Source organism: Oncorhynchus clarkii, chromosome 14 (genome assembly GCF_045791955.1).
Source record: "Oncorhynchus clarkii lewisi isolate Uvic-CL-2024 chromosome 14, UVic_Ocla_1.0, whole genome shotgun sequence".
Taxonomy (NCBI): domain Eukaryota; kingdom Metazoa; phylum Chordata; class Actinopteri; order Salmoniformes; family Salmonidae; genus Oncorhynchus; species Oncorhynchus clarkii.
Genome location: NC_092160.1, coordinates 12728116 through 12742699, shown reverse-complemented (window position 1 = coordinate 12742699; position 14584 = coordinate 12728116). Strand labels below are relative to the sequence as shown.

General features: G+C 43.2%; 1 protein-coding gene across 1 annotated transcript; it reads left to right on the top strand.

Moving 5' to 3' along the window:
- The first annotated feature begins 7616 nt into the window (after positions 1 to 7616).
- Positions 7617 to 11803, top strand: LOC139365985 (reticulon-4 receptor-like 2). Its single transcript, XM_071103054.1, has 4 exons — positions 7617 to 7738; positions 9429 to 9652; positions 9859 to 10092; positions 10232 to 11803. Exons 1-4 carry the CDS (start codon positions 7681 to 7683, stop codon positions 11102 to 11104), a joined length of 1389 nt encoding a protein of 462 aa, XP_070959155.1. The 5' UTR covers positions 7617 to 7680; the 3' UTR covers positions 11105 to 11803.
- The last annotated feature ends 2781 nt before the right edge of the window (positions 11804 to 14584 follow it).

Genomic DNA, 14584 nt, shown 5'->3' with positions numbered 1-14584 from the left:
TTTAGTGAGTCCGCCAGATCAAAAGCAGTAGGGATCACCAGGGATGTTTTCTTGATAATTGAGTGAATTGGACCGTTTTCTTGTCAAAATGTAATTTTGGGTGTCAGGGAAAATGTAGAGTAAAAAGTACATTATTGTCTTTAGGAATGTAGTGAAGTAAAAGTAAAAATATAGTAAAGTACAGAAACCCCCAAAAACTACTTAAGTAATACTTTAAAGTATTTTTTACTTAAGTACTTTACACCAATGCAGCCTAGTTAGGTGGAAGTAAATAACTTGGAGATAAACTTTAATTTACTTAATTTTAGTTTTGAAACTGTTGAAATAACAAATATTTTCAAGTCTCTGTTATTTTGAGTCACACTCAGACAGCTCCTGCCCAGCTGTTTGTTCAGTCTAGTTCGGTGACTGTCATCTATCTGCGTCATCAATGATCCCCATCCCACGTCACAATGTAAAAATAAAGGAATGAACAAATAAGAAATAGCAATAGAGAAATGTAGGGAGGAGAATGAGATATAAATAATTCCGTCAGTGCTAATGAGCCTGACGTGATGTTTTTCTCTCTTTTTTCTAATCAAGTCTCGAAGGCAGAAAGAGAAGGAGGGAATGTTTTTTCATGGCACACACATACATACACACAGACTCTGGCAGAGATTTATACAGCTCCCTCTGATTTATCACAGTTATGTAATTGAAAGTGGGATTCTCCTTTATTTTCTCTCACACTATCAGTCAACACTTTTACTAGAATACCGGCTGCACGTCATTCAATACATCCACTAATGCACTCTCATGTTTTCTGTATTCTAAAAGGACAGGAAACCAAAACGAGAAACAGTCATTCCTCCCTTTCATATCCCACCCAAGTAGTCCTATTTCTCTTCAACTTCTCCATGTCTGTTTTAATCCTCATCCCCTATGTTTTCTTTCTTTCTCCCTCCTATTATCTCTCTGCCCTGCCCATCTCTCTTCATTTCATGTGTGTATAGTATGTTTGCATCTATAGTAGAAACGTGTCTGTGTTAGTTCGGCTCTGTACTGTATGTTGTCATGACGTTGGCCTGGGGGATAGGTTTATGACAGTCATAAATACCTCTTCCCCCCTTTTCCCTCTAACCTACTGAGGTTACATTTAAAAAACCATTGGTTAACATAGAGATTCTGGGAACATCAGTATGTGGGGGGAAATTAACTATATTCTTGTAATCCGAACAATTTAACATATGCAGTGGTACTTAATTAATATGATGTCAGTTCGGTTGTCATCTGAGACATTCTCATCAATGATAAGATGACATAAACTCTACAGTGGAAAGTCTACACATCAGAGTTATCGGATTCATATGGAATTGTTGTTCAATTTAAATGTTTGAATTTGAAATTATTTGTGATGGGATGAAATGTGATTTTAGCTTCTAAAATGTGAGATTTGGATTTTCATAAGATAGGGCTGCTCAATCAGTGGCCCTCCCCTGTGAAGGGACAAGGGCTATAAAACTTTTCAAACACACCCTCCTCTCCCTTCCTATATAAGCCCTTGACAACATCATAACTTCCTGTTCTGATGAGGTAGGATGACAATCCTATGTCAGAATGGTTCAGAAAATAACTACAGGATGAAGCCAACATCAGCAGGAGCTTTGGTCGCGAATGGTATGAAATTTGAACTCTTATTCACTACAGAAGTGATACCTCCTAGCTGTTGAGTTAGCGACCGCAGCTGCAAACGCAGGTTAGGAAGGAACAGACAGAGTATCCCGTCTATCACACAACAACGTCACTACAACGTATCCAATTGACAACCAGAGACATTCTTCAAAGAACAGAGGACTCGGTTTGGCAACACGGCCTTCCATCTACCACCAACCTACTGAAGCGCAGCTCAGAGTAAATATTTATTGCATTTTCCTTTTCCAAATGGGCGGTAATTTAGAATGCATAAGATACTGTATTTACGATAGCACAGCTTCGACTTTCTTCCGGTCTTCCCGCTCTTTCACTCAACCCAGCCCCTTTTCCTTTGTGTAACAAGCTGTCATATCTGTTTCGCCCGCTAGGGACGTTTTCCTTTATGACGTCATTTGTAATCAAGTTATGATTTAATCATGTGTATGTGTGATTAGTTAGGTATTTAGTAAATAAATGATTAAACCCAATATTGTATTGCTGATTCAAATTGTTAGCCAGGGTTCTTGCAGATAACCAAGAATTTACAACTTTCAGATAAGATGAAGATTAATGTTGACTGCTATGGATGTAAAATATTACTAGGTCTTTAAGAGTTTATTCGGAAGATAACAGCTCTATAAATATTATTTTGTGGTGCCCGACTCTAGTTAATTACATTTACATGATTAGCTCAATCAGGTGATATTAATTACGGATAAATTATTTTATAGAATAGCATGTCATATCACATAATCCGGCATAGCCAAAGACACGACAATGTGTCCATGCCTGATTTTGTGTAGGTGCTGGCTATGGGGGTCGGTGCAAGTGTGTAGGGCTGCGTGAGTGTTTTCGAGGAGGGATGGGTCGGCATGTGACAGGAGGACAAATCTTTTCAATATGTTGTGTTTACACCAGATCACATGTTAGTGTACCAGAGCAGAGAGAGGGATTTGAGAGAGAGGAGGGAGAGCAGAGAAAGAAAGAAAGTTGTAGTGAAGGCTTGTGATCTTTGACTACTTCAATAGATCATCGACAGAATACTAACACACACACACACATATACACACACACATACTGCCTCATGACCAATGTAGGGGTGCGTGATGAAGGGAGGGGGGCACACAGAGCCACCCTCAGTCAGCTGTGCAATCGGCTTCTCACTCCCCCCCATCCCTCCCCTCTCCACCCTTCTCCAACCCCTCTCCACTCCTTACCAACTCTCCACGGCCACCCATGGTGACCACTGGTGCCAGCTCACAGAGCTGACTACCACCCCCAAAGCTTAGAGGCTCAAGGAACATTGTGCACTAACACACACATAGCAGATTGCTAGCTGGTTAATTGATCACCAGATATTTTAAGTTGTGACCAAGGTTTAGGTAGTGTGATTGTTATGCAAAATATCCTAGGTGCACACAGACAAACACACACACAAACAAACAAACAAACAAACAAACAAACAAACACACACACACACACACACACACACACACACACACACACACACACACACACACACACACACACACACACACACACACACACACACACACACACACACACACAAAGATGTCATCTGCGAATGAATGATGTCATATGCTATTACACAGCTTGTGGAGCTGACCTTCTCCTGAGTAGCAATTGTTATTGTTCTGTGCCGTTACCTCTGTGTTGCCATCAGGAACAGACTGTGTGCATCATGCTGCTGGATATGGAACAGCGTTGACCCAAGTCATGGCGGGAGAGGACTCAGTTCTGACTCAACCCACCCCCAAAACATGTCTTAACCATGCACACACATGCTACATAAAATCCCTACCAAACCACCCCCCTCCTCCACCCACTGAAATGTACCTTAGAAAGCACACAGACTGTGCACGCATGCACAAACAGACACACACAGACACACACAAATTGAGTAGTGTTCTGTCCATTTACTAAGGAAATCCAGACTCAGGTTAGGCCCTACTTTTGGACACTTTCTTCTTTGGTTGTAATTTCACAAATCAATAACCTAATCTAAAAATAATATCAAGCAAAACCTGACTAATTCATCTGATTCTACACTCAAAAAAAAGTCTGGGTTAAAAACAACCCAATTTGAGTTCATTGGTAACACAGGCTGGGTAAATATTGGACAGAATACATGCTGGGTTATTTTGACCCAGCCTGTTGGGTTGCATGAATAACCCAAACTGGTGGGTTGATGAGATTACCCACATATGGGATAATTTAACCATCAGTTGGTTATTTTTTACTTTCATGCTGGCTTGACCTAGCAGCTGGGTCATTGTATTATTTGTAGGAGGTGTGGATTATTAGGGGTGTGGCTTTCTGATATATTTTATTGACCACCCGTGAGAGTAAATGTCATTCCTGTTGATCATGTTGAGTTTATATGCTGCAATTGATTTTTATTGATTTTTATTCCCTGCATTTTTTTGCATTTGACACATATTGCTAGAATATTATGATTTTTTTTATTACATATTATAATAAAGTGGTATCTATCCCAACAATATGATTAGCATAGGCTTTTAGGGAGGCTACAAAATTACAAACCAACTAAGTGACCCAATGCCTGCAACCCAACAGTTGGGTCAACCAAACAACCTAACATCTTTTAGAGTGTAGTCTGAGACAGAATGTCCATTCTAACGGTACAAAAATAAACCAGTCAGTCTTGCGTGTAACGACACGTGAATGGATGTTTTGACAACATTTTCTTCAGGACATCCGCACACTGAAAGGTCTAGCAACTTCAGACTTTTGAAGTATGAATCCATCTAGCCCAGGGATGGGTAACGGGCGCCCGCTGCCCCCCTTTTGTAGGCCCAAGAATTAAACTAAATAAATACAGATCCAGTCAAAAGTTTGGACACAGCTACTCCTTCAAGGGTTTTTCTTTATTTGTACTATTTTCTGCATTGTAGAATAATAGTGAAGACATCAAAACTACCCAAAAAGTGTTAAACAAATCAAAAGCAGCTTTTCACACTCTTGGCATTCTCTCAACCAGCTTCATGAGGTAGTCACCTGGAATGCATTTCAATTAACACGTGTGCCTTGTTCAAAGTTAATTTGTGGAATTTCTATCTTTCTTAATGGGTTTGAGCCAATCAGCTATGTTGTGACAAGGTAGGGTGGTATACAGAAGATAGCCCTATTTGGTAAAAGACCAAGTCCATATTATGGCAAGAACAGCTCAAATGAGCAAAGAGAAATGAAAGTCCATCATTACTTAAGACATGAAGGTCAAGAAATATGGAAAATTTCAAGACCTTTGAAAGTTTCTTCAAATGCAGTCTCAAAAACAATCAAGCACTATGATGAAACTGGCTCTCATGACGACTGCCACAGGAAAGGAAGACCCAGAGTTACCTCTGCTGCAGAAGATAAATTCATTAAAGTTAACTGCACCTCAGATTGCAGCCCAAATAAATGTTTTGCAGAGTTCAAGTAACAGACACATCTCAACATCAACTGTTCAGAGGAGACTGTGTGAATCAGGCCTTCGTGGTCGAATTGCATCAAATAAACCACTACTAAAGGACACCAATAAGAAGAAGAGACTTGCTTGGGCCAAGAAACACAAGCAATGGACAATAAACTGTGGAAATCTGTTCTTTGGTCTGATGAGTCCAAATTTGAGATTTTTGGTTCCAACCTCCGTGTCTTTGTGAGACGCAAAGTAGATGCACAGATGATCTCTGCATGTGTGGTTCCCACCATGAAGCATGGAGGAGGAGGTTTGAAGAATCTAAAATCTAAAATATATTTAGATTTGTTTAACACTTTTGTCAGCGTCGTGTGTATAGGTGGCAGGGAAGTCAGGCGCAGGAGAGTCAAAATGGAGTGTAAATGGAGTCTTTTAATAAATGTCCACGGAACATGCTCCATAACACTAAAAGTACAGACATGAACAAACATGGGTACAAGGACCCGTCGTGCACCAACACAACAATAAACAACACTGACAATAAAACAATCTCTGACAAAGACATGAGGGGAAACAGAGGGTTAAATACACAACAGGTAAATTAATGGGATTGAAAACAGGCGTGTGGGAAGACAAGACAAAACCAACGGAAAATGAAAAATGGATCAATGATGGCTAGAAGACCGGTGACGTCGAACGCCGAGCACCGCCCGCACAAGGAGAGGCAACGACTTCGGGAGAAGTCGTGACAACTTTTTTGGTTACTACATGATTCCATGTGTGTTATTTAATAGGTTTGATATCTTCACTATTGTGCTACAATATACAAAATAGTACAAATAAAGAAAAACCCTTGAATGAGTAGATGTGTCCAAACTTATGAATGGTACTCTATATATTTGTTTAGAAAGTCAGTGGGGTCGCAATTGTTGAGAGTTAGAGTAACAGAATACACAAGATGCAATTTGGAAATGTGGTTGAGCATCAGCAGTTAATTGTTATATCAGTCATTGATTGTCACTCAATTAGCCCATGTCAGCTAACATTTTTAAGATTGGTAAATTAGTCAAGCCAGCTATCAAACATTCCCTCTGTCCTATAGAAAAATGTGTACAATTGCAGCAAACTTGCTTTAAAACAGTAATATTTTATTTTTGCCCCATGGCAAAATGTGTAGGCCTACAGTCGCAGGAAATTAACTCTGAAACAGACATTTTGTCTCTCCCCTGTCAAGAAAATGTTTTACTCGCAATGTGGGAGCCAAAGGCAAGGGCGTATGAATGTGACCCGCAGACTCGCGAGCCACTGCAGCCCCTCATGATGAGTTCAGATTTGTTGTGGCCCCTACTCCCATCAAAGTTGCCCATCCCTGATCTAGTCTTTTACACAATAACACACTTATTAATAAGGTCGATGAAAATGTGTGGTTCAATCCCAAGGAAAAACGGCCTGTGGGCTGCGGTGCCTTTAGGGGCATCAGGGTAGAATACTTGAAACGGTATAGACTATTGTGTAAAAGGTTATGAATGTTTGATGTAGGCCTATAACACACGCATGATCAAGACATACTAGTATTGGCTGTAGAGCGACGATATATACTGTACATTTGAGATGATGAGGTAGGCCTAACTAACTGCCTCATTCCTGCCTAGTAATTGACGTCCACGATGCCCTCTCTCATCTCACAGGTAGGCTACTCTATCTCTTTATTAAGTAAAGACAAAATACTTTATTAAGATATTCTCAATCGCATGCCATCGAACTCGCGATCGACATTAAACAATAACAAAGCGAAAGCCCCGCCACTGTTTCTGTAAAAAAGCTGAGTTATGGGCCTGGAGAAATGTAACCACTCTCAAATGCAAATACAGAGCTATGGATGCAAGGACTAATCATCCAAGTACATGCTATCAAAATGTTCGTTTTAACCATGTTTCCAGGCTATAGCTTGTTTGTTTATATTTGCTTTATTTACAAACGTTGGAGAAAAAAACAAGCTTATATTTTGGGTTCTGATGTGGTACAACAGTTGAACTAAGCTCATGAGACATTTATTTGAAATGTATATTATTCAAGAATCAATGGGTACATATCATAAATGTATAAGTCCAAAAATGGATGTAGCGACTACAGATTGATGCTTTAAATGAGCAAAAGTTATTTGTTTATAAGCCAAATGCTCTTTTCCCACCTGCTTATCCTCCTCCAATCCCCCTCTGTGATCCAAACTCACACCGCGCCGAGCTCCCTCAACGCACGCACGCATACACATACACACGCACTCCACTGTGAGCGTCCTCTCCTTTCCAGTCGCTTCCTCTGAGCAACTCTCTCATCCACCCCATCCCCTCCCATTCGCCCGCGCGAATCTGACCCATACAGGGTGACGTATGAGAGATTCCGCCGCAGTCCACAGCCGTGGGCGCGAGCTCATCAAGTATAAATCCCGGGAATTCTGCTCGTCACTCACTCAGTCTCACCGACTCCGTTACCAGAGCTGAACTTCAGCGGAGATAGCAGGCACTTTCTCAGCGCTCAGGCTAACTCGCTGTCGGCTTTGGTTCGAGATGGAAACTCTCTCGACTGCACGGAGGTCTTGGAGCTCCAACATCCACAACTTCAAAAGTGAGTTGACTTCAGTTCATAGGCTACAGGCTTGACTAGGTTATTATTCTTTTTGTTGTTGTAGTCTTGATGTTGTTGGTGGTACTGGGGATGAGGAGGGTGATGTCCTAAGATATGATTTACAGTGAATCACTGTTTTATGTATTTTTTTGTATTTATTAGGATCCCCGTAGCTTTGCTGAAGCAGCAGCTACTCGTCCCGGGGTCCACACAAAACATGAAACATGAGATAATACAGAACAGCAATAGACAAGAACGTCTCAAGTACTGAACTACTCAGTTGATTTCGTTCACAGTTAGGTGCGTAAACAGCTGTATGCCCGTGCTTGCATGCATACACATCTAGGCTACTGTATCTAGGCTCACGTTTTCAAAGACGTTGTTGGCTTCCTGAAGTATACATCTGTCTCTTGCAAACAAGATGCCACTTAAAACCTATATAATTTTCAGTCTCCATCCACCTCAACATTATAAAGCAAAAACAAATTTGGAAATTGTTCATGTTGAGCACACCTACTAAACAAACAACAACAAACAGCACATTTGTAAATTGTTCATGTTGCGCACACGCGCGGAGATTGTTCATGCTGCGCACACCTACTAAACAAGTCCTCTCCAAGTCCCGTGCGCGCGCAGTTAACGAGCTATGTAGTTACCGGGTTCGCGTAAGGAAGGTGAGCTCGTTGGAACATTTGCGGGGGAAGCTGAATGGTCACGCGATACTTTTTTTCATGCGATGTTTTCTTTGTGGCCCGTTATCCGAGCTTGCCAAACAGCCTCTGAATAATCCATGTGCAGAGAGAAACCGAGCCGGGTCCGGTTACCTTGTTTTACGCTTGTCCATACTCTGTAACCTCTTCGTGAGCCAACCTTTTTGTGAAGTTGGCTCGTGAATTTAGGCTACTAGGGTAAATCTTGTTTAGCCCTTGTGTGGCTCGTGTGATAGAACTTGATAGCACTTCGAACCAGAGGTGAAGAAGATTGGTTTTACGCTCATTCAGCTATTTAGTCTGGGATAAATGTTGAATGAAGTTACCAGAATTATAAACCTGTACTCCCACTGGGCAAAAACAACATTGTTTCCTCGTCATTTCAACCAACAAAAATATATGTGTTGACGTTGAATCAACGTGGAAAACTGTTTGGATTTGAAAAAAGTCATCAATGTCAGGGAATTTTATCTTTTTCTCATCCAACTCTTATCCTAAATCCAATGACATGGTGGTTGGTTGATTTCATTTTGAATTCACATTATTTGACAACTCAACCAAATGTAAATCAAAACTAGAAGTTAAACTGGTCTATGCCCAGTAGGCTGACTAGCCTATGTAACATGATCAGGTAGAGATGAATAGGAGGGTGATTTGTATAATGTCATGTATTATTAATGAGTGCGACTGGCCTATTAGTCAGACTTGAGATCATGGCATCAATCTTGGCTTTTGCGTCATATCCGAGATTGAGATCATCAATCTTGGCTTTTGCGTCATATCCGTGTCCATCAACATTTCTGCACCACTCGACTGGACAGCTCCAAGTGCTGAAAACAGCTCTGCATCCCTTGCCCTCTTTCTCTTTTTCACTCCTTCTTTTTCTGGTTGTCTTTACTGTACTATTCATCTGCTAGTTGTTATAATGTTCCATTATTTTAATCTAAGTCTCTTTCTCTGTGTGTGTGTGTATGTTTCAGGTGGGCTCACCCTATGGCTGGTGTGGTTGGTGGCGGTGAAGCCGAGTGGGGCGGGGACTTGTCCAAGGCTGTGTGTGTGTTACCCGTCACCCATGACGGTAAGCTGCCAGTCTCAGAACTTCACCACCGTGCCTTCCGGAGTTCCCTACGACTCCCAGCGCGTCTTTCTGCAGAACAACCGCATCACCGAGCTCAGAGCAGATTCTTTTGGCTTCGAGACACAGGTTAGAATGTGTGTGTTTTTGTGTAGGTTATTCTTTAATGAACTATAATTGTTTTTGTGGATTGATATTGCATAGTTTTGCATTTAAATGTAGTATTTTGCTTAGTATTTGAGCTCTGTGTGTTCGTATTGGAGCTGTGTCCTTTCTCAGATGTGTAACGATCACTTTCTATATACCTCTTCCCTTTTCAACCCCTCCCCCTATAGGTTCTCTGGCTCTACTCCAATAACATCACATTGATTGAGGCTGGAGCCTTCAGCAACCTGAGGGTTCTAGAAGAGCTGGACCTTGGTGACAACCCATCGCTACGGCGACTCGAGGGTGGAGCGTTCCGGGGACTGGAGAAGCTGCAGAGCCTGCACATGCATCGCTGCAAGCTGGCCGCTCTCCCCCACGACCTCTTCCTCAAGCTCTACAGCCTGCAGTTCCTCTACCTGCAGGTATGGATACACATACTCGTATAACTCACACACACACACACACACACACACACACACACACACACACACACACACACACACACACACACACACACACACACACACACACACACACTGACATTGTCCTTCCTCCTTACAGGAGAACCAGCTGCACTTCATCCAGGACGACCTCTTCTCCGACCTGGTCAACCTGAACCACCTCTTCCTGCACGGCAACCGCATCCGCACGCTGTCCGAGAACGCGTTCCACGGCCTGGTTAACCTGGACCGCCTCCTGCTCCACGACAACCGAATCCGGCAGGTGAACCGCCGTGCTTTCCGCGACCTGGGCCGTCTGACCATCCTCTACCTGTTCAACAACTCCCTGGCAGAGCTTCCGGGCCAGGCCATGAAAGATGCTGTGGCAGTCCAGTTCCTCCGCCTCAATGGGAACCCCTGGTCCTGCGGCTGTGAGGCCCGCCCCCTGTGGGAGTGGTTCCGTACAGCTCGCATCTCCTCCTCCGAGCTGATGTGCACTTCCCCCTCCCCCCGCCGCGGACAGGACCTGCGCTTCCTTCGAGAGATGGACTTTGCCCTTTGCCCCCTCCCCGACCCTGGGTCACTGGCCGGCACCACCACGACCACCTTCAGCACCAAGACAAGATGGTGGTTCTCCAAGCACAAGCCTGTGGCTTCGTCCAAAGGAATCTTCCAGAAGAGCTCCGAAACGGTCAAGGCGCACCCCTTCTCCTCGGTCAAGCCCAACCAGCCCTCCAACCCTTCCTCCAACTCCTTCTTCTCTAAGTACGAGCTTGCGGAGGAGGAGGTGAACCTGCCCAAGGTGGACCAGGAGGAGTACTGGGCCAACTACGGGAACGAAGATGCCTCCGTGCGCTGCTTCGAGCTTGAGTGTCCGCCCGGCTACGACACCCCGGTCCTCCTGCCCTCCTCCTCCTTCTCCCCCACTCAGTCTTTCATCCCTCTCCTCTCCCTTTCTGTGCTAACTCTCTGCCTCCACCTTCTCTTTGGCTGAACAGCCCTGTCAGCTTCTCTTTTTCTCCAACTCTATTTCTCTAACTCCTTTCTCTTTCTCCTCTGCACACCTGGATCTTGATTCCTTTCAGTTTCCCCCCTGGCCCCCAGGGGGCGGTACACTGATGTAGGAGCGGGCAGGCAGGCAGGCAGTAGGGAACTGCTCTCAGGAGTACAGGTGAGATGCAGTGTAGGACACCATTTGATTGGAGGGCGCCGCTGCTGCTGATAGGGCTGAGCTCATTTTTCACTGAGATGACATCACAGCAGCAGGTTCTGTCGCCATTGACAGCACGATAGTGTGGCCAGCTTACGCAAGTTCCAATCACTACTGCTTCTACCGTACTAACACACCACACACCAATACATCCATACATTTAGTACCACACCATAGCGCTGCATTCAATTCATACCACTCAGTAAGCTGGTGGCATTTTCAGGAATTTTATCACCATAACTACTAGTTTATATTCGCAGCGAACAACGCAGGCGTTGTGACACTGGCTATTTTGTATGGCGTCAAAACGCTCACCACTGTCAACCACTGCGTGCCAGTCCTGCTAAGAAAAGATTTTCAAAAGCAACACTTTCCTTTGGCTTCATCTTTGTCACTGACCTTTCAACCTTCACCTCTCTACCTGAGAAACCAGGGACACCAGAGTGCTGCTCCTACAGGGCTACCGCAGCAGGAGACAGAGAATAGGGAATAGCAGGAAGACAAGAATACTTATGGAAAAATACTGCAGTGAGACATCTGTCACTGAAATGGTAAAGGAGAGGTGGATAGATGTGAAGTAAAGGATGTGAGCGTGTATGTAACAGGGATAGGACAGAAAGGAAAATACAAGACTTTCAAGGATGCTGGCAAGCAAGAGACGGGATAAAAGAGAGAGAGTGTGAGAGTGATAGGATTAAGAGTTGTTACGACATACAACAGACATCAGGCCAGGTCAGAGTGCCAGTAAGGGAGTGAAAACGAGGGTGCCTCTCTCCATCTCCCAACATTTGACATGTAACCTATTTTTCCTGTCAACAACATCAATAAAAACCACACTGTAAATATCTCACACGAACTCTGTAGGTAGTGATACACTTGTGACACTAGATAGCTACATACATGACACTGCTGTGTAGTTTATTGTATGAAGCCCATGCTTCAACATTCTTCAGGTTTTCTAGTTTTTCTTTCTCTTTTTCCATTGGTGATTGTTGCCATGAGCAACACCCTCATGTTTATTAGTGTACTGTATGTAAAGATTGAGGAGATTTGAAAAGATATATGGAAATCTTTCCCTTCAATAGCCCGTCTCTACCTCTTGTTTCTAAGTCTGTCGTTCCCCTCGTGACCACAGTGTGTGTCTCGCTCTGTGTTAATGTGAGATGCACCCAGAAGGACAGTATACTGGGAAGAACCTATAGCCCATTATGGTGACTGAAGCCCGGGTCTAGCAGGGTTGATCCAGTCCAAAGGAGTGACAGTGTCCTGCTGCGGGTCAGCACCAGATAAGGAGTGCCCCAGTCATTCCTTTAATGTGTGTGTGTTTGTCAGTAGCCTCTCGTGCTAAAAGTCGTTTAACAATCCCTCTCGTTAGCAAGCTGTGCTATTTAAATAAGTCTGACTCTAAGAGGATTCCACTGGGAGCAGAAGACACAGCTGTTTGATTCCAGATCTAACGCACGCACGCACACACACACACACACACACACACTCCCAACAGCAGGTGCATGGCTGAATGTACATCTCTGTCAAATCAAATGCAAACTCAACCAGGTAATGATGAGTGTCGGGGCATTTCTGTTTGTCACTCCCCATGTGCCACTCCCTCTCCTCCCCTGACCATGTGGTTGAATGGAATATGAAGGAAACTGTGATAATGTTGCACATTTTCTTTTCAATGGAAGCTGTGAATAAACATTTTCTTGGTTTTACTAAAACGGAACCGTGTGGGAGTCTCTCTTTCTCTGGCTTTCCTCCAAAAGGTCAAATCGCTAAGGAGAAAACACAGTACAACACCACTGTATAATAAAACACCAGAAACACACACTTACAGGCTTAGCTGCATTACAGGTCCCTATCAAGGTGTAGTGTCTAGAGCAGGGATTGGCAAATGACCAACTTTCTATAGAAAGTCAGCCAGGGTCTTTACTGTTGAGGGTTATAATAGTAGAATACACAAGGTGCTACTTGGAAATGTGGTTGTGCATGAGCTGTTTATTGTCAGTCACTGACTCACTCAATTAACCCATGTTAGCTAGCATGGTTAAGATTGGTCAATTAGTCTAGTCAGCCATCTAAACTTGTATTTATCATGGTGACATTACTTAGGGGGGGGCATTGATGTTGTTAGTCACTCTCAGATTTCTCTCCACTCCATAGCAAAATTAGTAGAATTGCAGGAAATTAACCATAAAGATGCACATTTTTCTCACTGCCCCATGGAAAAATGAGTAGAATTGCATGAATTTAGTTATAAAATGGCAAATCTCTCCACCCCATGGCAAAATGTGTAGAATTGCAGCAAACCTGCTTTAAAATGGTCATATTTGTTCTACACCCCATGGCAAAATGTGTAGAATTACAGGAAATTAACTCTAAAGAATGTTCCTTCGCTGTCAAGAAAATGTTTTGCTTGGAAGGTGAGGGGGGGCAACAAAATGTCACTTAGGGCCCCTAAAAGGCTATGGCCAGTGCTGACTGCTTGTTTGGGTATGAATGTGGGTATGCAGACCCACTATTCACTGCAGCCCCTCATTATGAGTTCAGATTTTTTTGTGGCCCCCACCCCTATCAAAGTTGCCCATCCCTGATCTAGAAGGATAGAATCTAAAGTGGTCGAATAGGGAACAAAGAAGAAGAAATGACGGGGATAATGTGAAATGATTATAGAAGGATGAAGAGACATTTTAAATAGACACAGACATTTCTCTTTGGTCTTTGGATATTGTAACATACATTTCCAAAACGTCTCACAGAGGTTTGACGTATTTGGTTGCTCACTCCGTGACAGATGGTTTTAGCTGAGACTGAGAAGGTCAAAAGTCTTAATTATGGCCTCATTTAAAGTCTTAATTATGGCCTCATTTAAAGTCTTAATTATGGCCTCATTTAAAGTCTTAATTATGGCCTCATTTAAAGTCTTAATTATGGCCTCATTTAAAGTCTTAATTATGGCCTCATTTAAAGTCTTAATCTGCTGCTTTTAAACCCCTCAAGCTCTTTTTATTGAGTTTGGAGTGTGTGTGTGTGTGTGTGTGTGTGTGTGTGAGAGAGATTTGAACTGCATTCTCACATCTTGATCACCTCCTTATTTGCTCTGTTACTAGCTAAATGATGATACATTGGGAAATGTGGTTGTCTTGGGGCAGGGGGGGGGGTTGTGAGTCAGGGGTGACCGTGTCAGAGGTGATGGGATAGGGTGAAAGAGTGACATTTAGCACCAGAATTAATCCTCCCCTTCAACAGATTGACACTTGAATGATG